General features: G+C 49.8%; 1 protein-coding gene and 1 pseudogene across 46 annotated transcripts in view; one reads left to right on the forward strand and one right to left on the reverse strand.

The window, feature by feature from the left end:
* LOC135964997 (presequence protease, mitochondrial-like) overlaps positions 1-27014 on the reverse strand; it is a 31869-nt gene extending 4855 nt beyond the window's left edge. Inside the window, exons 1-10 of one of the 46 annotated variants that reach the window (XM_065520219.2) lie at positions 26878-27014; positions 26378-26425; positions 24276-24378; positions 21882-21952; positions 21707-21803; positions 20199-20359; positions 16691-16740; positions 15156-15272; positions 14304-14398; positions 13808-14214 (exon numbers count right to left, since the gene is read on the reverse strand). In XM_065520219.2, the coding sequence (XP_065376291.1) occupies positions 13879-14214; positions 14304-14398; positions 15156-15272; positions 16691-16740; positions 20199-20359; positions 21707-21803; positions 21882-21952; positions 24276-24378; positions 26378-26425; positions 26878-27005 (1206 nt within the window). In that variant the 5' untranslated portion in view covers positions 27006-27014 and the 3' untranslated portion in view covers positions 13808-13878. Of the gene's footprint in view, positions 1-4669; positions 12675-13807; positions 14399-15120; positions 15273-16690; positions 16741-17988; positions 21997-22515; positions 23742-23782; positions 24168-24275 lie in introns of those variants that run through there. The other 45 variants (XM_065520222.2, XM_065520227.2, XM_065520220.2 and 42 more) reach the window with 45 other exon arrangements.
* On the forward strand, positions 9899-11429 carry LOC102140647 (Y-box-binding protein 1 pseudogene; annotated as a pseudogene).
* Positions 27015-27069: the final 55 nt, after the last annotated feature.

The following is a 27069-nucleotide window of genomic DNA, read 5'->3' on the forward strand; positions in this document are numbered from 1 at the left end:
GATGAAGACATAACTGACCATTCTCCACCTGCTCTCTTTCTCTTGCAACCTGAGGAAGACCACAGGCTCCCTCTTTCCCCTCCAGCCCACCCTTCCCTCCAGCCCACCCTTCCCCTCCAGCCCACCCTTCCCCTCCAGCCCACCCTTCCCCTCCAGCCCACCCTTCCCCTCCAGCCCACCCTTCCCTCCAGCCCACCCTTCCCTCCAGCCCACCCTTTTCCTCCAGCCCACCCTTCCCCTCCAGCCCACCCTTTTCCTCCAGCCCACCCTTCTCTTCAGCCCACCCTTCCCTCCAGCCCACCCTTTTCCTCCAGCCCACCCTTCTCTTCAGCCCACCCTTCCCTCCAGCCCACCCTTCCCACCAGCCCACCCTTCCCTCCAGCCCACCCTTTTCCTCCAGCCCACCCTTCCCTCCAGCCCACCCATCCCCTCCAGCCCACCCTTTTCCTCCAGCAACCCTTCTCTTCAGCCCACCCGTCCCCTCCAGCCCACTCATCCCCTCCAGCCCACCCTTTTCCTCCAGCCCACCCTTCCCTCAAGCCCACCCTTCCCTCCAGCCCACCCATCCCCTCCAGCCCACCCTTTTCCTCCAGCCCACCCTTTTCCTCCAGCCCACCCTTCCCCTCCAGCCCACCCTTCCCCTCCAGCCCACCCTTTTCCTCCAGCCCACCCTTCCTCTTCAGCCCACCCTTCCCCTTTAACTACCGAAGCCCTCAAAATCATCTTGGGAGGAAGGCACAGACCACAGACTGTTTCTGTGATTCCGTGTTTTTTTCTCCCAAGCATGTCCTTAACCTTGGCAGAATTAACTTTTAAATGAATTGAGATCGGTTTCAGGCACCTTTTGGTTTACAATCGCATGCCTCAGCCATCGTGCTGCTCTCTGGCCTTTGTCCTCTTTTACCAAAGGAGGAAGGTGGATTCCATGATCCTAAAACCCCTTCAGCTCTCCATAGGTTTCTGGGAGGACACAATTACCTAAGAGATTAGAGAGAGCATCATAAAATATAAGTAGATGGTGTGTGGCATTTAGGGTTAAGTTTGGCTGCATGAAACAGAAGACTCAATCTAGCAGAGGCTCACACATATAGAGGTCTGTCTTTTCACATGAAAGGAATCTGAAGGCATTCAATCCTCCCCTGTGCACTGGATCTGTGATCTTATCAGAGAGCCCAGCTTCTCCTATCATTCCCTCAGGCACTTTGACTGAAGGTGGTTGTATCTTCTAGATCACCTCATGCCCCAAGAGAGCAGCTTTGTTCCTGCAATCACACTGTATTCAAAGCAGCAGGAAAAAGAGGAAAAAAAAAAAAAAAAAAGCCATACTCAGTAGTTTGGCTCCTTTTAAGGAGTCCTTTTGGAAGTCCTGCTCGACAATTCTTATATCAATAAGGGAGGAGACTACCCCTCATATTGTCTTATGCCCAATTTCTGCCTCCAAAGAAAGAAGAAGTAAAAACTAAAAGGCAGAAATGAAATCCACAGGCAGACAGCCCAGCGCTGCACCCTGAGCCTGGTAGTTAAAGATCGACCCCTGACCTAATTGGTTGTTATCTATAGATTACAGACATTGTACAGAAATGCACTGTGAAAATCCCTATCTTGTTTTGTTCCGATCTAATTACCAGTGCATGCAGCCCCCAGTCACGTACCCCCTGCTTGCTCAATCAATCACGACCCTCTCACATGCACCCCCTTAGAGTTGTGAGCCCTTAAAAGGACAGGAATTGGTTACTCGGGGAGCTTGGCTCTTGAGACTGAAGTCTTGCCAGTGTCCCTGGCCGAATAAACCCCTTCCTTCTGTAACTCGGTGTCTGAGGAGTTTTGTCTGCCGCTCATTCTGCTACATCACAAGGGCCAGAATGGACCCTCATGGCCACAATGGGTGCGCAAAGACAGCTGGGGAATGAAGCATTTAGTGCAGAGCCTCGGTCAGAAGGGGAGGAGGAAATGGATGTTGAACCAACTGTTTCTGTCACATGGCATTTTAGTTGAGCTTGGAAGGATGAGTGGGTTATTCACAGACAGGCTCGGAGGGAGACACAAGCAAGGATCATGTGTGGAAGAAGCACGCCGGGAATTCGCAGGATAAAAGGAGTCTCCCCCTCACTGCAGAGTCTTCTCGCTAAAAACTCAAGGGCTTCTGAATTATTTCCATATTCTTTCTTTCTGAATTTAGAAGATTTACAATTCAATTATATGTAATGCTAAGACATTGTCTTCTTGGGGATCATTTAAAAACAAGTCTGTTTGGGTTTGGAAAGAGAAACCTAAGACCCATGTGGATGGGGAGGGAGTTTCAAGGTTCCTGGAACACAATACTGGAAGGAATTCAGGCAAAATATTCCATGGCCTTCTGACTGCTCTCTGGTGCCTGCTGTGAAGCCTAAAAGCTGTGATGCTCCCCGGGAATGGCTATGTTCTGAAAGCTTTTCCAGGAAAGTGTCTTGAGCTGGGCTACATTGTTAGCTCTCTGGTTCACAGAAAGAGCCATCTCGAAGCCCAGAGGGCACTTAGATAAGAGAGACTCCATGGCACTCAAGGTTTCCTCCGTGGTTTTCTTCCAGACATCTCTGAGGCATCAGAAGTAAGGGTCAACAACTCAGTGTAATAGAAATTTTAAAATATTTGGATGGAAGGAGAAACCTTCAAAATTATGCCTATTATTTAGCATTTTATCTTCCACAAAGCAAAACAAACCTATAAACTTCTCACTGCAACTGTGAGGGAAGAGGATCCTAAAACATTTTGTCTTAGCCTGTTTCCTGCTTCTCTTAACAGAGTGCCTGAGACTGGGTAATTTACTAAAACAGAGATTCACTTCTCACAGTCCTGGAAGTGGGAAGTACAAGGTTAAGGGGTGGTGGGCATCTGGCAAGGACCTTTGTGCTGTGTCATCCCACAGGAAGGTGGAAGAGCAAGAGAGCATGAGGGAGGAAGAGGGGTCAAACTCACTTTTGTAACAGGCCAACTCTTGTGATAAGGAACCCACTCCCCCAATAACAACATTAGTCCACTCACGAGGGTGAAACCTTCATGATCTGATCACCCCTTAAAGATCCCTCCCCTCAGCACTACTGCGTGGGGGATTCAGTTTCCAACACTTGAAATTTGGGGGACACTTTCAAACCATAGTAAGAAATGGGAAAAATAAATTACTTACACAGTGTTTATCACTGATAATAAGGTATGCACAAAACATCATTTATAGTCTATATTGACTATAATATGTTGTGCTCTATTTTCTTGTTAATTCATGCAAAGAAATAAAAAGCAAAGAGAAAGATTTTCGAGAGAGGTATTAAGAAACAGCACCATAACCTTTAGTAAAACTGAGAAACTGGTGGAAGTAATTGTTTTAAAAACCTTTTTTATTTGCTGGTTGTTTGGAAGTCAGTGGTGACATTTCAAGGAGGAGTTGTCATTGGGAAGGCAGATTTCAGGAGGCTTTAGTAAGAGTGCATGAGGAAGATGGGGAAGGAAGGAGGACAGGTGACTTAGAAAGATTCTTGGTGGCCACTGGAAGTGCAGAAATAGAATGGTGACTTCAGGGAGAAGCAATTCAAGGAATGTTGTGCTTTTGCTTCTCTCTTTCTGTCCCTCTCCCCATCTCTCTTTCCATCTCTCTCTGCCTCTCACTTTGTCTGTCTCTGTTTCTCCCTCTCTGTGTCTCTCTCCTGGTTGCTCTGTCTCTCTCTGTCTCTTTTTAAGACTCTGTGTGTCTGTTTCTCTCTTCCCCTGGTCTCTTTCTCCATATTTCTATGTCTCTCTGTGTCTCTGCTTCTCTGACGTTTTCTGTCTCTCTCTCTCTGTCTCTCTCACTCTCCCTCTCTCTCTCTGTCTCTGTCTCTCTCTCTCTCTCTCTCTCTCTCTCTCTCTCTCTCTCTCTCTCTCTGTGTGTGTGTGTGTGTGTGTGTGTGTGTGTGTGTGTGTGTCTGTCTCACTCTCTTGGTTTCTCACTCTCACTTTCCATCTCGCAGCTGTCTTTGGTTTCACTATGCAAGCTGACTCTCCCCACCTGATGATCCAGTGGGATTAGCAGGAACCAAGTGGACGCCACAGCCCCCATGGGCCCGGGAAATCGCAGCTTCGTCATAGCTAAGCTCGCCGAGCTCAGTTTTTCCCACCACCTGGAGGATCTACTACTCTTCGTCCGTCCTTCCCGACCTCAGACTGCAGAGAATACCTGGGGGCGAAGGTCGAGGAAGCCGCGCCCGGAGGCTCCCAGCGCAGCCCCAGGAGGAATCCTGCTGGCAACTAGAAGCTGTGCGCGCAGCGGGGCTCGGCGCCGACAACAGCCGGAGCGGCCGGGCCTGCCGCGAACTTCCGCATCCAGGTGGGGTCTCCACGCCAAAATTCCACCCCGCCCCGCCATCGGCGCTCCCCGCAAGTGCAGGGTTTCCCCCCGCCCAGGCGTTCGCGCCCACTCAAGGTCTCCCTCACCCGGCCCGGGAGATGCTCCCCGCGTTCTATATCGCCCCGCCCTGGCGCGCCCCGCAAATGACGTGACCCCCGCCCCCCTGCGGTCTCCGCTCCCCCGGATGCTGCCCCTGCCCCCACTTGGGGAGCTCCGGGCATCTCTGAAGCCCCCAACCAGAGTCCTTCCTCCAGCCCACCCGCGAGTCTCGAGCACCAGAGACGCGGCCCTACCCGCAGGGGCCCCGCCTACCTGTGGCGCTATCCCCGCGTCTGCGGCCTACCTCACCGCTAGCGCGGCCCCCACCTAGGACGACCAGCGCGTAGGTGCTCCTGCCCACTCCCGTCCCCCGCCCGCACCTGCCCCTTTCCCTGCACCTAGCCGCGCCCCCGCTCCCGCAGCCCCTCCCGTGCGCTCGGGCCCCGCCCGTCACCGCCCATTGGCCCTGGGGCCGGGCGGGAGCGCGGGCGGGGCAGCAGTTCCGACTCCCGCGCGCGCGGGCAGGGTCCCCATTGCCTGCTGCGCACCGGGACTAGCGGCTCTCCTCGACCTCCTCGCCATGGACGCGGACGACTCCCAGGCCCCTAAGGGCTCCTTGCGGAAGTTCCTGGAGCACCTCTCCGGGGCCGGCAAGGCCATCGGCGTGCTGACCAGAGGCGAGGATGCTCAAGGTGCGCGCACCCCTCCCGGCGGCGAGGGAGGGACGTACGGAGCTGGGGAGAACAGGGCGAAGGGGATTTGGGGGATGGGGCAGAAGACGGGGGAAGCGTTGGGAGGACGCGGGGAAAGGTGTAGAAGCGATGGGAAGAACTGGGGAGAAGAGCGGGGAAGCGATGGGGAGAACTGGGGAGAAGCCCGTGCCCGGAAGCGGCAGGGGTACCTGTGGGGGCGGCATGAGCCAGCAGGGCAGCCCCAGGGCCCTTGCCGGGTGGGGCGGAGGAGGAAGGCACATGGCAGTAGGAATCTCCATCCAGAAGATAGTGAGCTTTCCACCCCCTCTGGTTTATGTTTTCAATTGAGCCTGACAGAGGGGGTCGCCTGGAGGACCCTCGGGAGTCGTTCTGCCTCTGAGCTGTAGGACCCGGCCGGGCTTCCCCTCCTAAGCGTGGGTACAGCGCTATCACTTCCTAAGTGGCCCCCCGCCCCTCAACTCCGCCCCACGCCGCCCCCTAGCATGTTGAGGAAGAAACGGCCGGGTCCCCGCGCGCCTCCTGTCGCCTCGTGCCCCGCGCGGCGTGGGCGGGGTCCCGGCTGCTGCAATGCGGGACGCGGCGGGGTTGCTCTGGCTTCCAGCCTGGCGTCTCCGAGGCGGTCCGGCAGCCCCTCGCGTTTCCACTGGGAGATTTTAAAAACGGGTGTCCTGCGCTCGCATGTGCTGTCGCCTTCCGGCTCGTGCTAAAACCGAAAACTAAAATGCGTCCCAGGCCCTCCCCGCCAGCCTCCGCGGACTGGAAGGACCAAGAAGCAGGGACTCCGGGACGTCAGCGGCGCCGCGGCGCGGGCTCTGGGCTTCCCCCTGCCCTGCAATGTGGAAGCGGCTCTCCAGGAGGGGCCCGAGTCTGGGTCCACGACGCGGGCGCGCCGGGAGGACATTTAACACTGAAGAGCGGGAGGTGATGGAGACTGCGCGCCCCAGGCTCCGGGTGCACGTGGGGGCGCCGATGCCCGGACGGTGGAGCGCCCCCATCCGTGCAGCCCCTGGCGGGGAGGTCGGCGCTTCCCAGGCGAACGCTACCTGGGAGCCTTAGCGATAGCGCGGGCTGGAGACGCGACGCGCCCGGAGCTGGGTTTTGATTTTTATTTTCCCGGTTCCTCCTGCCGAAGATGCGTGGAAAGGCCCGGATGGCGGATTTCCTCCCGTTTCGGGACCGCTCACTGCACAAAGATGGAGTGGGAATGGGCCCCCGCCCACGGCCCCGGTGACCTTACCTTCGCCTTTGAGCGCGCGGGGCGGCGCGGGTGCTGCAGGTTGGGGCGCTGTGGGCGCCGCCCCGCCCGCCGCGAGCGCCTACGTGATACCCGGACCATAGTCTCCCTGCGCCCAGGCACCGACATCCGTATGCCGCGCGCACTCAGCCAGCAGCGCAGCCTCCCCAGGCCCAGCGCCCTCGGCGGGAGACCCTGGTGGCAGCGCCAGGCCCCGCCCCGCAGCCCGCCCCCCAGCGCCCCTGGGAAGTGCTCTGCGTTAGCGTTCTAGTTAAAGGATCCCAGCATCAGCGTTCCTCCTGCAGGGCTGGGTTCTCAGAGAAAGAAAAGGTGATGCAGCAGAGGCTGGGATTGGAGAAATTAGGAGAGTGAAGTGGAAATAGTCTGGCCGGCGTGACTTAAACCGCCCGGGAGATGTGCGAGTACGAATGGAGCCGCCTTGGGGTCGGGATAGGACCCAGAGTGGCTTCTCAGTCAAAGGCCTTCAGAAGCAGAGGGAGCATCTTGAGTGACCTTACCCGGGCCGCGAAAGACAAGAAACCTTTGGCACGGGAAGAGGAACTGACCTCTGGAAGCCACCAGGGCGGGTGGAAGGTCAGGGTTTCAAGGTGATTATGGAATTTAAGTGCTGTGGGTCCTGCACGGTAGCTCATGCTTGTCATCCCAGTGCATTGGAAGGCCGAGGCAGGAGGATCGCTTGAGCCCAGGAGTTCCAGAGCAGCCTGGACAACATAGTGAGACTCAGTGTCTACAAAAAAATAAAAAAGAAAGAAAAAAACATTAAGATGCTGTATGTATTGGAAAATATTTATGGGTCATTCTTTTGAGCTCCATGTCCAAAAGCGTGCTAAAATGCTTGGGAGTTTGTGTACAGGCATGTGAGATTAGGATACATTGGCAGAATCGCCGTGTTCTCTGTTGCCCTGGTTTTGCCACCTGGGAGGAGTCACACGTATTGAAGGTTAGTAAGTCCACGCCTCTTCTGGGGAAAAAGGTACTTTGGAAACCAGTATTATGTGGGAACGCGGCTTGGTTGGTACAGCCTCGGGTTAATGGGAGACAGCTGCCCTCAGCTCTGCAGGTAGCATCAAATACGGTGGCCTTGAGCCCACATGGGTCACACCTAGGCTGTCCCTGGGGAAGCCCGCCACGGCGGGTCGCCTGGGCATTCTTTCCCTGGCAGAGCCGAAGTCACAATTTTTTTGCAGACTCTGTAGAGAGCTTTACCCTTCCGAGATACGATCTCGAACCTGTTGGAGCATTTGGACGCATTTCTTTTAAGGAAGTTCACCTCCAGATGTGCTTAGAGAGCCTGGTCTTAGCTGCCACAGATTTACAAATCCTTACAGTAAGTAGGTTATTCCTCGAGAATTTATCTGTTGTGCCCCCATTCTTTTTGCCATTTCATTCTGATTCTATATTAGTACTTGATTTTCCCTGACATAGAAGACTATTGCCTGTAGCTGGAGATGAGAGAACACATTCACATTCAAGTATCAATTTCAGGGGAATTATCTGTCAGATGTGAAATTATGGTAAAATTCCATATATTAAAATGACCATAGCTACCATTTGTTGAAAATATTTTGTGTACTAGGAGCTTTACAGTTCTTATCTCCAAGCCTAGATAGATGGTCCCAAGAGAGGCATGCCCTCATTTTGGAAGTGGGGAGAAAGACTCACAAAGAAAAATAGCTTAGGTAAGGGAGTGAGGTGCATACGCGATTGTGGTAGGAGCAAAACAGATCCTAATTCCAAATATTGTACTCTCCCTTAGACCAGGAAGAGTACTTATGTCTGGCTCTGTCACCCACGCTGGAGTGTAGTGGTGCCGTCATAGCTCACTGCAGCCTCAAACTCCTGGGCTCACGTGATCCTCTTGCCTCAGCCTTCTGAGTAGCAGGGAAGACAGGAATGCAGCATCATGACCAGCTAATTGTTGTTGTTATTATTATTATTATTATTATTATTTGTAGAGACAGGATCTCACTATGCTGCTGAGACTGGTCTTGAACTCCTGGCCTCCTCTAGTGAGCCTCCTGCCTTGGCCTCCCAAAGAGCTGGGATTACAGACATGAGCCATCTTGTCAGGCCTCCACCATGCTTTTCAGGGGCCTTTCTTGGTGAAGCTCCTTATTCTAGTTAATGCTCAAAAGTGAGCAAAACCAACTTGCTCAAAATTACACAGATATTCTTTGGGTGGTTTTGTAAGGGGAACAGAAAATAACTTTTTATAGCGATAGGAGTCAAGGTGGCAAAAATGATATTAAGGCTTAATACCAACGCGATGGGCTGCTTTTCTTCCCCGAGTAGAGTTTCATATTATTTAATTATAATATAAAATTGAAAATCTCTTTCCTATGTTCCTGACTCCCCAGGCCTTGAATGAAGAAAGTATTTCTCAGGCTGGGTTTTTTGTTTTGTTTTGTTTTGTTTTTTTCCCTACTTCTTTGGGTATCTTCTGTCTCAGGCTGTGGGTTTTTGTTTTGTTTTTTTTTTTTTTTTTCTCTGCTTCTTTGGGTATCTTCTGTTGTCCCAAGACATGTCTGGAAACTTAAATTGATTTTCACTCAACCTAAAATAAGCTCCACAGCTCTGGATCGCGGACTGACCATGACTAAGTGCCCACCGCCACATCATGCTGTGCCACACACCAAGAGTGACTCATTGTCTTCGTCACAGGTTGTGGCTTCTGCAGGGCCTGGTGCCTGGTGGAGCTGAGTGTACTGGGAAGTCCAGGTGCATCCTTAGGGTGGGCTGGATGTGAAAGCGGCGTCCTTTTTGCCTGTGGTGACGTGAACATCAATACAGTATTTATAGAAAGTTCATATAAATGGAGTAAGTATACCTTTCCAATCCTAGTGAGAATAGCTAGCGTTTAGTGACTCTCTGTTATGTGGCAGGCCCTCAGTGATGCTGGGCACTGACTTATCCCCACTTTACACATGAGCAAGGGATGCCCGAGGTGTACCAGCTTCCCTGAGTTCACAGAGCTCCCTGGTGTGGCCAGGCCCTGTGGCTGCAGCAGGGATGTTCAGGGCTGCGTGTAGCTGTGTCTTCACTGGTGTCCTTCTCGTGCCCAGCACCACACCTGGCGCTTGACAGGAACGCAAGCATTTGCTGCCTGCCTCCCGCCTGGAATCTCCACTGAGGAGCAGGAAACCAGGGGTTCTAGCTGTCTTCTTCATTCATGAAGTCCTTTAGAGGAATTCAACCCTCTCTAATCAAAAGTTTCCAATATCCTCAGGTCAATGTGTATAAACTGTTAAGACTTCAAGATTACAACCTCAAAACCGAAGTCAGAAGTGTGAGGTTTCAATTGACTGGACATGCATTAGGTCAATGACACACATATTTATTGGACACCAGGCTTGAGCCCCACATGGGCACCTTTGGTGTCTGAAGCAATATTCCTTGGGTGGTTTTGTGAGGGGAACAGAAAATGACTTTTTGTAGCGATAGGAGTCAAGATGGCAAAAATGATATTAAGGCTTAATACCAGTGTGATGGGCTGCTTTTCTTCCCCCAGTAGAGTTCATATTATTTAATTATAAGATGAAATTGAGAGTTCGATCGGTAGCGGGAGCGGAGAGCGGACCCCAGAGAGCCCTGAGCAGCCCCACCGCCGCGGCCGGCCTAGTTACCGTCACACCCCGGGAGGAGCCGCAGCTGCCGCAGCTGGCCCCAGTCACCATCACCGCAACCATGAGCAGTGAGGCCGAGACCCAGCAGCCGCCCGCCGCCCCCGCCCTCAGCGCCGCCGACACCAAGCCCGGCACTAGGGGCGGCGGGGTAGGGAGCGGTGGCCCGGGCGGCCTCACATCGGCGGCGCCTGCCGGCGGGGACAAGAAGGTCATCGCAATGAAGGTTTTGGGAACAGTAAAATGGTTCAATGTAAGGAACGGATATGGTTTCATCAACAGGAATGACACCAAGGAAGATGTATTTGTACACCAGACTGCCATAAAGAAGAATAACCCCAGGAAGTACCTTCGCAGTGTAGATGGAGAGACTGTGGAGTTTGATGTTGTTGAAGGAGAAAAGGGTGCGGAGGCAGCAAATGTTACAGGTCCTGGTGGTGTTCCAGTTCAAGGCAGTAAATATGCAGCAGACGTAACCATTATAGACGCTATCCACGTCCTAGGGGTCCTCCACGCAATTACCAGCAAAATTACCAGAATAGTGAGAGTGGGGAAAAGAACGAGGGATCGGAGAGTGCTCCCGAAGGCCAGGCCCAACAACGCTGGCCCTACCGCAGGCGAAGGTTCCCACCTTACTACATGCGGAGACCCTGTGGGCGTCAACCACAGTATTCCAACCCTCCTGTGCAGGGAGAAGTGATGGAGGGTGCTGACAACCAGGGTGCAGGAGAACAAGGGAGACCAGTGAGGCACAATATGTATGGGGATATAGACCACGATTCCGCAGGGGCCCTCCTGGCCAAAGACAGCCTAGAGAGGACGGCAATGAAGAAGATAAAGAAAATCAAGGAGATGAGACCCAAGGTCAGCAGCCACCTCAAGGTCGGTACCGCCGCAACTTCAATTACCCACGCAGACGCCCAGAAAACCCTAAACCACAAGATGGCAAAGAGACAAAAGCAGCCGATCCACCAGCTGAGAATTAGTCCGCTCCGGAGGCTGAGCAGGGCGGGGCTGAGTAAATGCCGGCTTACCATCTCTACCATCATCCGGTTTAGTCATCAACAAGAAGAAATATGAAATTCCAGCAATAAGAAATGAACAAAAGATTGGCGCTGAAGACCTTAAGTGCTTGCTTTTTGCCCGTTGACCAGATAAATAGAACTATCTGCATTATCTATGCAGCATGGGGTTTTTATTATTTTTACCTAAAGACGTCTCTTTTTGGTAATAACAAACGTGTTTTTTAAAAAAGCCTGGAAATCTCAATACGCCTTTAAAGGTTTTTAAATTGTTTCGTATCTGGTCAAGTTGAGATTTTTAAGAACTTCATTTTTAATTTGTAATAAAAGTTTACAACTTGATTTTTTCAAAAAAGTCAACAAACTGCAAGCACCTGTTAATAAAGGTCTTAAATAATTAAAAAAAAAAGATAAAATTGAAAATCTCTGAAGCAATGCTTCGGAGCCCAGTAGGATGGAAGGGGAAACTGAGAACAGTGCCATTTCGCCTCACACAGCTCTGGCACCCCTCACCATCCTGTGCACACACATTCTTTGATGGGATCTTTTGCAGTAATTAATTTTGCAAAACTTACTGGGTCTGGGAGGCAGACGATGAGTGATGGTGTCACCCCGTCGCACAGTGGGAGATTTGTGTGATGGCATCATTTTCTATGAATGCAGACCGCCTTGTGTGCCGTACTCGGATGACCCTTCGAAGCCAGACATTTTGTCATCTTTCAAAAGAAGCATGTTTTCCCCCTTGGTTACAGAAAACTAAAAGCTTTTGATACGGGACTCCAACCTTTTATCAGGGAAAATCAGGGCTCTTTAAATAAGCTCTACCAATCGGATGGGCCATCAGAAGCAATTAAAATTAGAAAGATGAAGATGCGGTAACAACCTGGTCAGGGCAAACGTCAGGATACCAGATTGCATGTTCACAGTTGCGTTTCTGTTAAGAACGTGCGGGTGAATATGGAACAGAGGGCCATGTGTCAGTAGTTGGGTTGCGTTTTATGTTTCTTTTCTACAAGCCCTTTCTGGTGTTGTGTTTGTGTTTATTAGAGAGTAGCTGCCCAGAGGCTGCCATTTCCCTCCCCACTCCTCCCTTCTCTGCATCTTCACCCCCAACTCCCAGTCCTTTGTTTGGAATTACAGTCATTGTGCTTGTCAGGATGGAAGAGGCAGCCAGACACATGGCAGACCAGAGCGCTGAGAGGCAGAGACTTATTTTCTATAAGTCCCGCCCTGGCCCCGCTGTCTCGAGTGCTGAGATAGGGTGTCGGTGTTTTCCTCTGCGGAATGGAGGCATCACTCAGTCTCTGTCTTCTCTCCCTGTCTCTTTCTTCACTCCCCTCTTCCCTAACACACATCCACGGTGAAAGTCTTCAGGAGGCAAAAGAGAAAAGGCTGGACTGTGCTGGACCCCCCAACCCCAGGGCCCATCTGCTGTCTTCCCAGCTTCCGTGTGCCCAGAGCCGCCTGGGGGAGCCTTCGGAGGTGCAGATCCTGACTGTGTGGGTCTGAGTGAGGCTCCGACTCTTACGGAGAGGGGGAGGGCGACAGTGCTGTGGGTCCCTCTGGGGCCAGTGCTGAGGTTTGCAAATCGTGCAGATCAGCTCCTCCACTTCTCCAGGTTTCTCCAACGTGAGATGCTCCCAGGAGTCCGGTGGGATTGTTTTCTGACTTTGACCAGGATTTTGACGGGGAAGATTCATTAATATAGGACCCCTTGTCTTAACGTACATATGTAAATGATCTGATCTGAAGTTTTCTGAATGGAAAATGATTGAAGGGGTGGCATGCAGTAGCCTCGGGGAGTCATTCCTTCCTATCTTTTCAGCTGTGTCTTACTATGATTAAGATTTTGTTTGTGTGTGTGGGGGGTTTTTTTGAGATGGAGTCTCGCTCTGTTGCCCAGCCTGGAGTGCAGTGGCTTGATCTGGGCTCACTGCAACCTCTGCCTCCTGGGTTCAAGCGATTTTCCTGTTCCAACCTCCCAAGCAGGGATTATAGACATGCGCCACCATACCCACCTGATTTTTTTTTTTTTTTTTTGTATCTTTAGTAGAGATGGGGTTTCACCGTGTTGGTCAGGCTGGTCTCGAACTCCTGACCTCAAGTGATCCACCCACCTCGGCCTCCCAAAGTGCTGGGATTACAGGCTTGAGCCACCACACCCAGCCTTATTTCTGTGTTTCTGTAATCATTGTGCACATTAACGGACCGCCTTTGGTGAGTCAGGGCAGGCTTTAGGCAAAAGAACCAAGCCCTCTCTGCCGGCCCCTGCGGCTCTCACTCCTGCGGCAAGTCGCGGGTACACTGTACCTATGGCCCGACCTGAGAAGAAAAGCTCCTGTCTTATGTAAGGGCCCAGGGAAGCCTCTGGTTGGGGCCCTTTGACCTGATCGGAAGATGAGGGAGGAGTCGGTAGAGGAGGGTGGGCCAGTGGAGGACTTTGAATTTGCCTTGGGGGAACTGGGAAGCAGACTGACTGTCTCCAATAAGGGTGGCTTTGTGGAGAGGAGAGGACAGGAGGGGAGGTCGTGAGTTTAGGGTCTCACAAGGAGCGGCCACAGATGGAAGGTTATGGGGTGGGGCATGTGGCAGGGCAGCCCTGTGCCCACAGATACGCCCCACCGAGGAGACCCAGGGACTCAGCTATTACAGCTGGAAGGCGGAGCATGTGAGCTGCGGCAGACACGGGCAGGTGGGGGTAAAAGGAGAGTCTTCGCAGCAGTGCTTAGAATAGCAAAAAGTAGGAAAACCAGCAAAAACCTATCAATAGGAGATTAATGAATCCATTAGGGCACCTGGAATGGAAGGAATTTTTGTCAGCGTTTAATAAGGAGCTTTGTGCTGGTCAAAAGTCAAGAGGTGCACAGTACACTCAAGGGCTTGTGTGTATTTTTTTGGAATTCCTTTGTTTGGAATTACGGTCATCGTGCTTGTCAGGATGGAAGAGGCAGCCAGACACATGGCAGACCAGAGCACTGAGAGGCAGAGACTTATTTTCTATAAATCCCACCCTGGCCCTGCTGTCTCCAGTGCTGAGATAGGGTCTCGGTGTTTTGAGAGACCTAGTATTGAAGAGCCGAATCCAGAGCAGCTCTGCACAGCAGATCCCCCTGGGGCCAGAGGGGCCGTTTGCAAATCCAAGCAGATCCGCTTCTTGGAGGTTTCTCCAACGGGAGCATCTCCCAGGATTGAGGCTTGCATGGGTGGCCTGTGTTATATATGCAATTTTAAATGATCTAGTTACCACATTAAAGAAAGGCGGGCTGAGAGGGGGTGACACTGGGTGCCATGACTCACGCCTGTAATCCCAGCACTTCGGGAGCCCAAAGTAGGTGGATCACTTGAGCCCAGGAGTTTGAGGCCAGCCTGGTCAGCATGGCGAGACCCAGTCTCTACAAAAAATACAAAACAATTAGTCGGATGTGGTGGTGCACACCTACAGTCCCAGTCCCGTGGGAGATTGAGGTGGGAGGATTGCCTGAGCCCAGGAGTTGGAGGCTTCAGTGAGCTGTGACTGCACTGGTTCACTCCAGCCTGGGCAACAGAGTGAGACCCTATCTTAAAAAAAAAAAAAAAAAAAAAAAAATTAAAAAAAAAACTATATTTTCTATTCAGCCCACTATTTTGATAACAATCAGTTATTGTGTTATTAATATTTTACACTGTTTTCCATACTAAGTCTTTGAAACCCAGTGTGTAAAGAATCTTCAAGTACATCTCCATGTGGACGGGACACATGTGGCCAGCGGCTCCTCTGAGGGACAGTGTGGTCATGGCGATGGGTGGCGTGTGCTGCCTGTACATAGGTCCCCATGTGTTTCTGCGAAGGCCCTGAGGGATGTGCAGGGGAGGGCTGACACCGTCCCAGCCATGCAGAGGACCCTGGAATGCAGCACGCTGCCAGCGCGCCCCCGCCCCAGCCCCTCTGCTGCCTGAGCTCTTTCCCAGATGTCCACTTAGCTAACCTCCCTCACCTTCTTCCCTTTCCTTCTTTCCCCAAACGTCACTCTCAGGCAGGTCTGCAGGCTCTCCGATTGTCAATGGCAGCCCTTCCCCATCCTCCACCCTCTTAACACCCCCCACCCCACTTGCTATTTTTCTCCTCAGTGCTTACAGCCATCCACCCCTGGGCATCATGCATTTGTTCACCGTGTTTCTTGCTTTCGGGTCTCTCTTGATCGGAACAAGCTCCGCCAGGACCAGAGGCTTTCCATTTTGTCACCGATGCATCCACATAGTGCCCGGTAGAGATGGCTCTTGGGGCACCTGAGGTGGACAGTGGCCAGTGGTTGAGCCCTACAGATTTATCTCAAGCCCTCCCCTGACCCTACCGGAAGACACGGTGGTCTGCACAGTCCAGATAGTCAGAGAGGCCCCCGGCTCGATGACTTTGAACCGGTGGGGGTGGGGAGGGAGGAACAGCACCGTTGACAGAATCCCCCCTTGGTATCCCACCTCCCCATGCCTACATAATCCCTACATTATCAAAGGAGAGACCCCTAGAAGGTGTTTTGGCAGGAGTGAGATCAGCGCAGTGTAAGCTCATTTTCTGACAAACCAGTGGGAGTCGGCAAACTGACTTTCTCAAAAAGAATGTATGCATCGAAATTAACGAGTGATCAGCAGTGTGGGAAAATTCAGGAAAAGTAGTTCAGTGCTGTGAGAGAGGGCGAGGCAGGGAGCTTGATTACTCCAGACAACAGAGGAGGTAAAAGGATAGACATAGATTATTTCATTTGAGTTCATCTATTTTTTTTTTTGAGACGGAATCTCGCTCGGTTACCCAGGCTGGAGTGCAGTAGCGCAATCTCGGCTCACTGCAACCTCCACCTCTCGGGTTCAAGCGATTCTCTTGCCTCAGCCTCCCAAGTAGCTAGGACTACAGGCGCATGCCACCACGGCCGGCTCAGTTTTCTTTGTATTTTTAGTAGAGACGAGTTTCACCCTGTTAGCCAGGATGGTCTCAATCTCCTGACCTCGTGATCTGCCTGCCTTGGCCTCCTAAAGCGCTGGGATTACAGGCATGAGCCATCGTGTCCAGCCTATTTTTTTTTTTTTTTTAAATACAATTTAGATTTTATCAGAGCAGAATCCTAGGAAGCTGAGATTTGTAAACTGGGAAATCCAGCTCCTCCAAGTCGCCAGGAAATCAGGGTGACCTAAATCATTCTTGCTAGGCCCTGGTGTGGGCCGGGGATGACTGACTCAAGGAAGAAGCCATCTTGTGACTCTCTTACCTGCACTGTGGTTTAGGAAGAAGCTGTTAAAAAGTATATCATATGAAGAAAGTGATTTACTAATTGGTCAGAGTAATGACCACGTATTTCCTATGTAACCACTCCCTCATTATCTCCAACTTTATCTTTGGTTCTCATGACAAGATTATCACTTCCCAGAAAACTGGGGTTTTTGCAAATGACGAGGAGGTGTTTTTCCAAATGGTAAGGTTCTTTGGTGGGAAGATGTTTTCTCCTGGAAATCCTTAGGAAAGTTACTTGATTCTTGGGTTGGGCTCCCAAAACCAAAACAAAACGAGATGGATTATCCCCAGGATACCTGAGCTATAAGGACAATCTGTAGCTTGAGTGTGGAGTGAAAGACACTGAAACTGCCCTTTGTCCCAAATGGCTGTGTGCGGGGCCCTAGAACAGCCCTAAGGAGGTGGTGAAACAGGTGACATTTACCTGTGAGGCTGAAAGCCCGCACGGCAGGTGTGCACGTCTTCATCCTTGTCCTGTGGGTGACAGAGCCCGCCAGTGAATGCTGGTGCATTTCCTTTTTGTTTTTCATCCACCGTGTTCTCCTCCCTCCTAACCCCTCACTGAATGTTCCTGGGGCTTCCTCAGGTTTCACCCTGCAGGGCCCAAAGGAAATAAAACTAGGGTTTACCCTGTAGCTTCACCACTTCACTAAGGTCGTTACCTTCCAGTAATCAGTTTATCCCCCTCAGAGCCTCAGCTTTCTCATCCCTCCAGCTAGGTGTCAGGAGCTCTGCGGGCTTCCCGTGAGAATCATCCGGGCCAGGGCTCTGGCTGTGGGTGTGCGGTCAGCAAGGGACTCCCTACTAGGTCCCACCAAGTGCTGCCAGCCCCTGAGCTCAAGGAGGACACGTGAAGAAAAGCCCTTTGCAATGTAGGGCTCCATCCCACCAACGTGCGAGTGAACAGAAGTCCTTTCAGGACCTAGTGTTGTGTATTTTTAAAAGTGTGGTGCCCCGTCACCTGGAAATTGCTAGAAACGCACGTCCCCAGGCTCCCTCTCCACCTGTGAAACTCTGGGGGTGGCCCAGCTACCGGGGGTGCCGCGGCCGCCGATGGTGAGCTCCTGCTGTGGGGTGGTGTCACCGTTCTTTCCAGGTGGGTACAGATGGACCCAGGGGTGGGGGGTGGGGAGAATCCCGCAGGGACTTCAGGGACTGAGTTTAGTGCTGGGGTGTGTTTCTACTCTGCACAGGAGTCTCCTGGGGTCACCTTGTGTATCATGTCCAGCTTTTTTTTTTTTTTTTTGAGACAGTGTCTCGCTCTGTCACCCAGGCTGGAGTGTGGTGGCGCAATCTCCACTCACTGCAAGCTCCTCCTCCCGGGTTCACGGCATTCTCCTGCCTCAGCCTCCTGAGTCGCTGGGACTACAGGCGCCCGCCACCACACCCAGCTAATTTTTGTCCTTTTAGTAGAGATAGGGTTTCACCACGTTGGTTAGGCTGGTCTTGAACTCCTGACCTCAGGTGATCTCCCCGCCTCGGCCTCCCAAAGTGCTAGAATTACAGGCTTGAGCTACCATACCCAGTGGGCTAATTTTTAAGTTTTAAGAGATGGGTTCTCGCTGTTACTCTTGCTGGTCTCAAACTCCTGGCCTCAAGCAATTCTCCCATCTTAGCCTCCCAAAGTGCTTGAATTTGCAGGCATGAGCCACTACACCTAGCCAGAAATTGATCTTTCATTTTAAACTTCATCTAGAGATGTGACAAAAACCAAATGAGGTATTTGTTAAAATACTTTATAACCCTAGGTACAGTAATAGAGTAATCCAACTGACAATTTCACAAAACTCAATTTTTGGCAACAAGTTCAAGGTTATACATGTTAATAAAGATAACACATTTATTCAACCAGAGGAAAAAGGTTACAATGACAGAATTTATCTTTTTCTTTACTATGTTGCCTGAGCTATGGTTAAGGTTTGGGGAACTAGTATTTTAAAGAACCTTCAGAAATTTCTCATTCTAGAATTTAGAAACAAATGTTACACTCTCAGGGTTGAGAGAATCCAGGAGCAATCACCACCCCTAGTGTCCAGATACTACTCTCCAAAGGCCCTTCCCCACTAGCCACAGAAATCAGAGCTCCCTGGGAAACAGAGAGTTGAGCCTCTGGAGCAGGAGGGCCTGGCTGTGCCTGCATTAGGGAGGTGGGGGTGGGGGCATAGAAACCAAAGAAGTGAGACCAAAATGGGCCAACAGCTGTAGCAAACGTGGGCATAAAAATAAATAAATTCCATCTGATCACATGGTCTCAAATATATACATATACAGAAATATTTGTGAGGTCACAGTGGTACTAAAAAACAAAACAAAGACGACTGGGGGGAAAAAAGAAGAAAAGAAAGAACTCTCTTCTCCATGTTGGGCGCAGTGGCTCACGCCTGTAATCCCAGCACTTTGGGAGGTCAAGGTGGGCAGACTGTTTGAACTCAGGAGATCGAGACCAGCCTGGGCACCACGGCGAGACTCTGTCTCTACAAAAAAATATAAGCACTAGCTGGGCATGGTGGTGCGCACCTGTAGTCCCAGCTACTCAGGAGGCTGAGGTGGCCCAGGAGGCTGAGGCTGCAGTAAGCTAAGACCATGCCATTGTAGTCCAGCCTGGGGGACAGAACCAGACCCTGTCTTTAAAAAAAAAAAACAGCCAGCCTCTTCTGTCAACATTAGAGGTAGTTCCTGCACCACCCCTCCTCCTCAAACTGGACTTCCCAGGGAGAGCAGCCACCCCTGCCTTTTCCACAGAATGATATTTCAAGATAACCCGAGAGCCCCAGCTGATGTGGAGCTCTTCTTTGAAGAAGTCCAGCAAACGAATGAAGAATTACAGAATTTGAAAACTTAAACTCTAATAAATGATTCAGGCAATAATCCTCAATGAATATGAAAACCATTAATAGGTTGATGAGGAATTATCACAGGACACCAGAAACTCAAGTGCACCAGATGGTCTGTGGCTGAAGGGAAAAAGCAGATCTTCACAAGACAGTGGCCGACTCTCAGCATGCACCCCGCTGGCGTGAGACCCCCAGTGGAGGCAAGCAGGCCTCACAGGAAGGTAGGATGTGGCCACCTATGCAGAGCTCCCCACGAGGGACTCTGCTTAAAAAGGCGCAGCCTGACTCAAACTAAGGCTTTGGATCTAAGTTCCAGTTCTCAGGAAACACAGGAACATGGTACCCAACACCACACAGGAGCAGCAGGACACCTGGAAAGTGAGAGCGCCCGGAGGAAACCCGGCCTGTACACTCCTCTGCCGTCCGAGAGGGTGCCCAGGAGAGACCTGGGCCGACCAGGTGTGATCTGTGGGACCCTGTGCAACAAACACTTTGGGGCCAACTAGAAAATGTGAATATGGAATAAGAAATAGGCAGTTTTATGAAAGTATGTTTTATTCTATTAAAACTGTAAATGGCATTAGCTCATGTAAGAAAAAATCCTCATGTTTTAGGGTCACAAATTCAAATATTTAGGAGTGAATGATGATATTTATAATTTACTTCCAAAAACTTCACAAGGAAAAGGATATCTTTTACGTGATAACGTGATAAGTGTTTAGGGGCTCATTATCCTAGTCTACTTTTCTGTATGCTTGAAAGTTTTCATAATTCTTTTTACATAAACTAATCTTGCAAATATGTCTTTACATTAGCATTTATATGTAAATTATTAGTGTTTTATATAATACATATAACTATATTATTACTATAATGACCTATATGAGTGACATAAGAAACAAGCGATGTATCAGAAAGTGCGGATGTGATGAAGGTTCTGTGACTGCATCCACTACGGGAAGAGCACTTCTCCATGCCAAGGACAGGCTCGAAGCTAAGCATTGCTAAATGTGAGAGACGCCATGTCATGAAATTGTAAGAACACAAACAAGTTAACTTTCCACAATCCACCATCAAACTTTTCCAACAAAATATTACCTAGCATTGCTTGGGTGATAGTGAGTGGCATGAAATTGCTTAAGCTGCTCCCATGTAAGCTCCGGGATGCACAGTGGGTCACCCCCGGAGACCACTGAGTATGTGTGGTCGGGAAGAAGTCTGTTTTGAAGGTGCTGGGGGAATATCCTCTCATTGTCTGTCTTGAAACGTGAAATAAATAAGAATATATACATGTAAAATAATACACACATGCTACATTACTTACAATATAGCCAATTAATCACATTCTGGTGCATATGCCTGTAATACTTTGCAAATAAAACTGTTCTAATGGTTTAAAAAAAAAAAAAAAAAAGACACCCCTGCAGGCATTGTCTAACACCGTATTCACTCATCACCCATGCCCAGGACCCAAGGATTGAGAACAATGGCCTTTTTGATGTGTGTTGCAACAAACGCACAGCCGAGGGCTGTAAATCGGAAGGATCACCAGGTCTGCCCACTAGCCAGGAGGGAAGTGGGGAGAAGCTCTCACCCTAACTTGAGTTTTAAGAAGACTCCTTGGAAGAAAAGACCACCAAATTGAGAATGAAAGGTAAGAAATAGTTCACCAGCTGAGGGGGGCTACGGGAATCAGAGAGCAGGCCACCCACGAGCCTCAGGGACACCAGCACAGGCAGGTTGTCAAAGTCACAAGGGGACATGAAGACACGTGCCCAGGACAGCAGCTTTTAATCCAAAATGGTCTCAAGGCTCCTTTACACTCTGAAAAATTAACCCATTTATGCCTGAGGTTGCAATTTTTTTTGTAAAAATTCAGACCTTGGCAATGACCTTGAGCTGTAGGATATAAATAACTCCCACAAGCTTAGGATTCCAATAATGGAACACTAGGCATAAATGGGTTTTAATGAGGACCCAAAGAGCTTTTGATTATGTGGGCTTTTTTGCCTGTGTAGGTGCTTGTGTTTATATAATTTTTCTATATTCTAAATTAAAGCTGAGACATTTAAAAAATACTTATGCATTAAGGTAAGCCATCATTACATGTTAATATAAATATGTTTGAAAAATATTTCTCATAACAAAGTAAAAAACTGACTACTAAGAGTGATGCTGTGTTGCCTTTTTTGCAAACCTCTGTAGTGTCTGGCTCAGAGGTGAAGCTGGACTCCCCCATTTGCTCTGTATCCAGCTTGCTGCGTGTCACACACCTCGCCACACAGCCTCTAGAAAGTACACCATGTACTTGGGCAAGAATGAGTGAAAAAGACAATGTGTTGATAGTGGTATGAAAATAGCTTTTCTCTCGCTGCAGATCATATACGGGGGTCGCCAGACATGGTCTGAGACATGGTCTGAGACAGCAGCCTGGCCCCGCTACCCCCTGGCTTCTGCTCACAGCACTGACCCAGCTAATTCAAGAACATGTCACCTATAATGAGAATATTAAATAAAAATCAACCACCTTCCAGATGTGTCTGTATCATGGTACTGCACATGGGTAAGGTAAGCTGAACACAACATTAAAAAGAAAGAAAACTTACAAACCCTCCCTTCATCTCACTAAAGATGACTCCTTTAAAGACCAAGGGCGTCTGGGGGTCGCTAGGATTCTCGTGTTCCAGCCACCATCCTTCCTGCCTGAGCACAAATAATTATAAGCTGACAGTGACTCAAATACTAAAGTCTGTATCAACTAGTTAATCACTCATGACATACCAGAAATCCAGCTCGCGTAAACATGGGAAAAAGGTGGCGTCCAAATACACCGAGAGGACATTCTGAAGGTCCTTGGGATTTTGTGTGGAAAATGGATACAGAGTATAATCACTAGCTGGGTACAAATGAAAAGTGAAATTGTAAAATATAACAGATTTCTACTAAAATTATTGAATCTCAAGCCTCATTTCCCCTTTGTCCTAGGACAGTAAGTTGTAGCTATTCTTGAGATGGGGCAGTGGCTCCATGCTCTGGCCCCCGACCTTACTTTAGGTAATCCTCCTGGTAAGTGTCCATACTTCTCGGTATGAAAGAAACTGTCTTCTCTTTCAGTCACGCCAGCCGGCCCTCTCCCGCAATCACATACCACGTCCCTGTGATCACCACGCCACTTGCCACCCCCTCCGTCCAGGGGCCATGAGTCACCTGGCCAAGCGCATACAGCAAGTCGCTGGCAGAGGTGAGACCTCGGGTCTCCTCAGCCCAATCTAGGGAGCCTGCCATCCAACAGTCGTGCATGAGCGGCCACTACGACCTGCATCATCTACCGCTGTTAAATCACTTGTTTCCAAGCTTACCGTACTTTGTAACAGGCGATCAATGCATTTAAAATCAGCAGATACAGTGAGATGTCTGCTTTCTAACAATATATAGCTTTAATAATAATAGCGCTCATGGTAGCTATTTCTCAAACAAGAAACATGACTTATCCTAAGTTTCTATGGCTGGACACAGTGGCTCACACCTTTAATCCCAGCACTTTGGAAGGCCAAGGTGATATGGTTTGGCTGCGTCCCCACCCAAATCTCATCTTGAATTGTAGTTCCCATAATCCCCACATGTTATGGGAGGGACCTGGTAGGAGGTGATTGAATCATGAGAGCGGTTCCCCCCATGTTATTCTCATGACAGTGAGTACGCTCTCATGAGATTTGACGGTTTTATAAGGGGCTTCCCCCTTCACTTGTCATTCTCTTCCCTGCCACCCTGTGAAGAGGTGCCTTCCACCACGATTGTAAGTTTCCTGAGGCCTCCCCAGCCATGCAGAACTGGGAGTCAATTAAACCTCTTTACTTTTTAGTTCATTCTTTATAAATTACCCAGTCTTGGGTATTTCTTCATAGCAGTGTGAGATTAGACTAATACACAAGACAAGAGGATTGCTTGAACCCAGGAGTTTGGGACCAGCCTAGACAACAAAGCAAGTTTCCATCTACACACACACACACAATGAGCCAGGCGTGGGGGCACCTTGTCCCAGTTACTTGGGAGACTGAGGTGAGAGGATCGCTTGAGCCCAGAGGTTTGAGGCTGCAGTGAGCCCAGATCATCCCACTGCACTCCAGCCTGGGCGACAGCGTGAGTCCCAGTCTCAAAAATAAGTACATTTCTATAAAATTTGAAAAATAAAGGAGAGTGAGTTTATAGTACTGGTTACTATTAATAAGGGCCTCACCCAGAGTGAGGTGTCTTTGTCCTCACTTTGCAGGATTTCACAAATGCTCTGAGTCTGTTGTCAGGACTCCCATGCCTGGACCTTGCCTGGGACCCCCTAGTCACTGCCCTGGTTCCCTTGCTGGAGCCCTGCCCAGAGGCAGCTGCTTTCTCACACCACCCTCTCCAGGAGCTCTTCCCTCTCCCCCCAGCAGCAGCAGCAGCAGCAGCAGCAGCAGCAGCAGCAGCAGCAGCTCCCGCCCTTGTCCTTGGCCCTCCGCATGGCGTCTACCATGTGCCTCCAGTCACAGCCGCATCAGTCTTTCTAGACGGTAAGTTGTTTTTTAAATTTGCTACAACATCAAGCATAGCACAGAGCCAACAGCTGGCCAAATATGTGAAGTGTTGTCATTTTTAGTTACTATGCTAAAAAAAAAAAAAAAAAAAAAAAAAAAAAAAGGAAAAGATTTAAGCAAAAAACAAAACAAAAATGAATCCATTTTAATATAAACCCAAGTAAGTATAGGTCCACAATTTCTTCTTTATAATTTTGAAACCCAAAAGGCTCAGAAAACTGAAAGATTCTGCAGAAGTTTAGAGCAAACTATTTGATGGCAAAACCTGACTGAACAGATCAGGGCACTGAGTCTTCGTGCTCACACTCAGCGAATCACCAGGTTTGGCTGCGGAAACCCTAGTGTGTCTGATGGCAGAGACCCAGCTGGAAGTGTTACTCTCTCAAATCTGACAAGAATCAGGCTTCGCAGGATTCCAGGAAGGGACCGGGGGTCATTTCTCTCACAAGCTCTGTTCAGCCGAGTAGCCATCATGCAACAGGAGCTGGGCCAGGGCCTTGGGACACAAGGACAAGGCTAGTCTCCACCTGAAGGGCCCGTACCTATGCCAGAAGCCACACCTGCAATGTATGTGGATTTATAAGGAGGTGCCGAGGACCCATACCTGGTTTACGGTGAATCCGTGGATCTTGTCTCCTAGTTGATACCGTAGAGCCCTCTCACAAGCCCGGTTACTGTTCCATCGCCACGCTCTGTGGTGTGCATGTCTAGATTAAAAGTCATCTAAGTTAGATGAGCTGCAGGAAAATTATCTGGCTAACATTATTCAGCCACATAGTGAAAATACTCTCATGTGATAAAGATTATTAATTAGAAAAAAATTAAAATACTGCATCTTCCAAAATCTTGCACATTCCAGAAAACTAATTTCTGGTAAGGTCCTTCCCATTTTAATGACCTTTTATCTTAACTAAAGCTTCAGTGTTGGAAACATTTTCTTTATACATGTTCAAAAATGACTATAATACAATTATGGTTTAAATTCCCCTTAAGAAACTCTTAAACAAAAGGGCTTCTTTTCCTCACAAGCCTTCAAAATATTGGAAGAAATTCACACTACAGTTAAATCCCATTACATGCCTACCGAATTGGTGAAAACTTTAAAAGCCTAATATTACCAGGAACTCTCACACACTGCTACTCATACTGCTCTTATACTGCTACATACACTGCTACCTGTCCCACAGGAGTACAAAGTGGAACAACTTTGGAAAAACACTTGGCATTCTTTAGAAAGCTGAACGGGCAGGGCGTGGTGGCTCACACCTGTAATCCCAGCACTTTGGGAAGCCGAAGAGTTAGAGACCAGCCTGGCCAATATGGTGAAACCCAGTCTCTACTAAAAATACAAAAATTAGACAGGCGTGGTGGCGGGTGCCTGTAGTCCCAGATACTTGGGAGGCTGAGGCAGGAGAATCGTTGAACCCGGGAAGCGGAGGTTGCAGTGGGCCGAGATGACGCCACTACACTCCAGCCTGGGCGTCCAAAAAAAAAAGAAATCTGAATACTGGAAATCCATTCACCTCTTGGTCTATATCCTCCACACCTTACACTGCTGCCCCAGCACTCACGGACAAGATTGTCAGCACGAACTCTGACAGTCCCAAACTCAACTCACCTGGAGGTGTAACGACAGCAAATGGATAAACTGCGGACTAATCATTCAATCAAAAGAAAAAAAAAACTAACCAATAAAAGGGCCTACAACTGCATGTAACAAAGATGCAGGTCACATGATGTTAAACAAAAGATACACACGATACAGTATTATCCTAAACAGGTATTATTCAAACAGGTAACAAGATACTGTCAGAATGCATAGAGATGGTAAAATATTTTTTAAAAGCAAGGACATTTCTCTATGTCATGACAGTGCTAATCTAAGAGGGAGAGAGGGTTATGAGCAGTTAGGGGAAATCTTCAGCTTGGTCATGGGGACACTTTTTTTTTTTTTTTTTTTTGAGACAAGAGTCTCGCTCTGTTGCCCAGGCTAGAGTGCAGTGGTGCAATCTCGGCTCACTGCAACCTCCATCTCCTGGGTTCAAGCAATTCTCCTGCCTCAGCCTCCTGAGTGGCTGGGACAAGTGCTCACCACCACGCCCAGCTAATTTTTGTATTTTTAGTAGGGACGGGGTTTCACCATGTTGGCCAGGCTGGTCTTAAACTCCTGACCTCAAGTGGTCCGCCCGCCTTGGCCTCTCAACATGCTGCGGTTACCGGTGTGAGCCACTGCGCCCAATCTACTTATTTTCTAATTATTCTCACCTGGATGAGATGGGTTACACCTGTAAGCCCAGCAATTTGAGAGGCTGAGGAGGGGGATCACTTGAGCCCAGGAGTTCAAAACCAGCCTGAGCAACAGAGCAAGATCCCGTCTCTTAAAAAAAAACCCAAAAAAACAAACAAAAAAAACAACTATTATTCTCTCAAATTGTACTATATGTCTTACAGGCTTTTCTACATTAATATATCCCACCAAAATATTTTAAAGATATATACAGGGAAAAAAAACACCTATTCAGTCACTGGCAATATTAGGAAGATATGCTATAGTCAACATTTGCTTACTGATTTAGCAAATTTCAGAATTATGGGACAGAGAAGCATTTTAAGAAGTTACTTATCAGCAAGGACGTGATAGGAAACCCCTGAGCGGTAAGGCCAGGGTCTCCCCCGAACTTTCCAGTAACCTGCTGCCAAACTCACGCCACGGACGCCCCGTGTCTCCCCCAGGCCTGGGCCGGCAGCGCTGAACTGTTACATTAAATACGGGCACGTGGATTACCATGAACACTAAACCGCTTCGTCATTTTTTTCCCCCATAAACTGAGTCATTAAAAAACCAAAAAAGTTAAATTCCGGGAGGCTTCAGTTCTCTGAACACAGCCGGGTTTAGTGGGCTGTGGGCGCCTCGGGTCTCTTAAGGACTCGGCCTCCAACAAAAATGAACTAGGAGCAAAGCCATCAGCGAGAACCGCAACTGCCGGCCCCATTTACTACCCCCATTAAAGCCCACGCCAATGGAGGGCCCTGCCCGGAGCGCCACGGGCAGGCCCGGCCCCCAGCCCTGGGAGGCGCAGGAGCTCCGGGGTCCTCCGGCCTCAGAGCCTCGGATGCGGGAGCCCAAGGAAGGCCCCGGCAGAGGCTCGGGGTGCGGGGCGCCCACAGTGCGGGGAGCTGCCAGGCCTGGGCGCAGGGACGCGGACCTCCGGCCCGCCCTGGACCTTCCTCTCCCGGGAGCCAGCACGCCGAGCACTTCTAGCCGCCCAATGCAGCGTCTCAGCCGCCTCCGCGAACTCAGCCCCTGCAGCGCGCCCAGCGCCACACGGCGCATGATCAGCGCGGGGCTGGCGAGGGACCCCCCCCCCCACTTAACCCGACGTAGGGCGTGGGGCGGG

This window comes from Macaca fascicularis, chromosome 9 (assembly GCF_037993035.2).
Source record: "Macaca fascicularis isolate 582-1 chromosome 9, T2T-MFA8v1.1".
Lineage (NCBI taxonomy): Eukaryota > Metazoa > Chordata > Mammalia > Primates > Cercopithecidae > Macaca > Macaca fascicularis.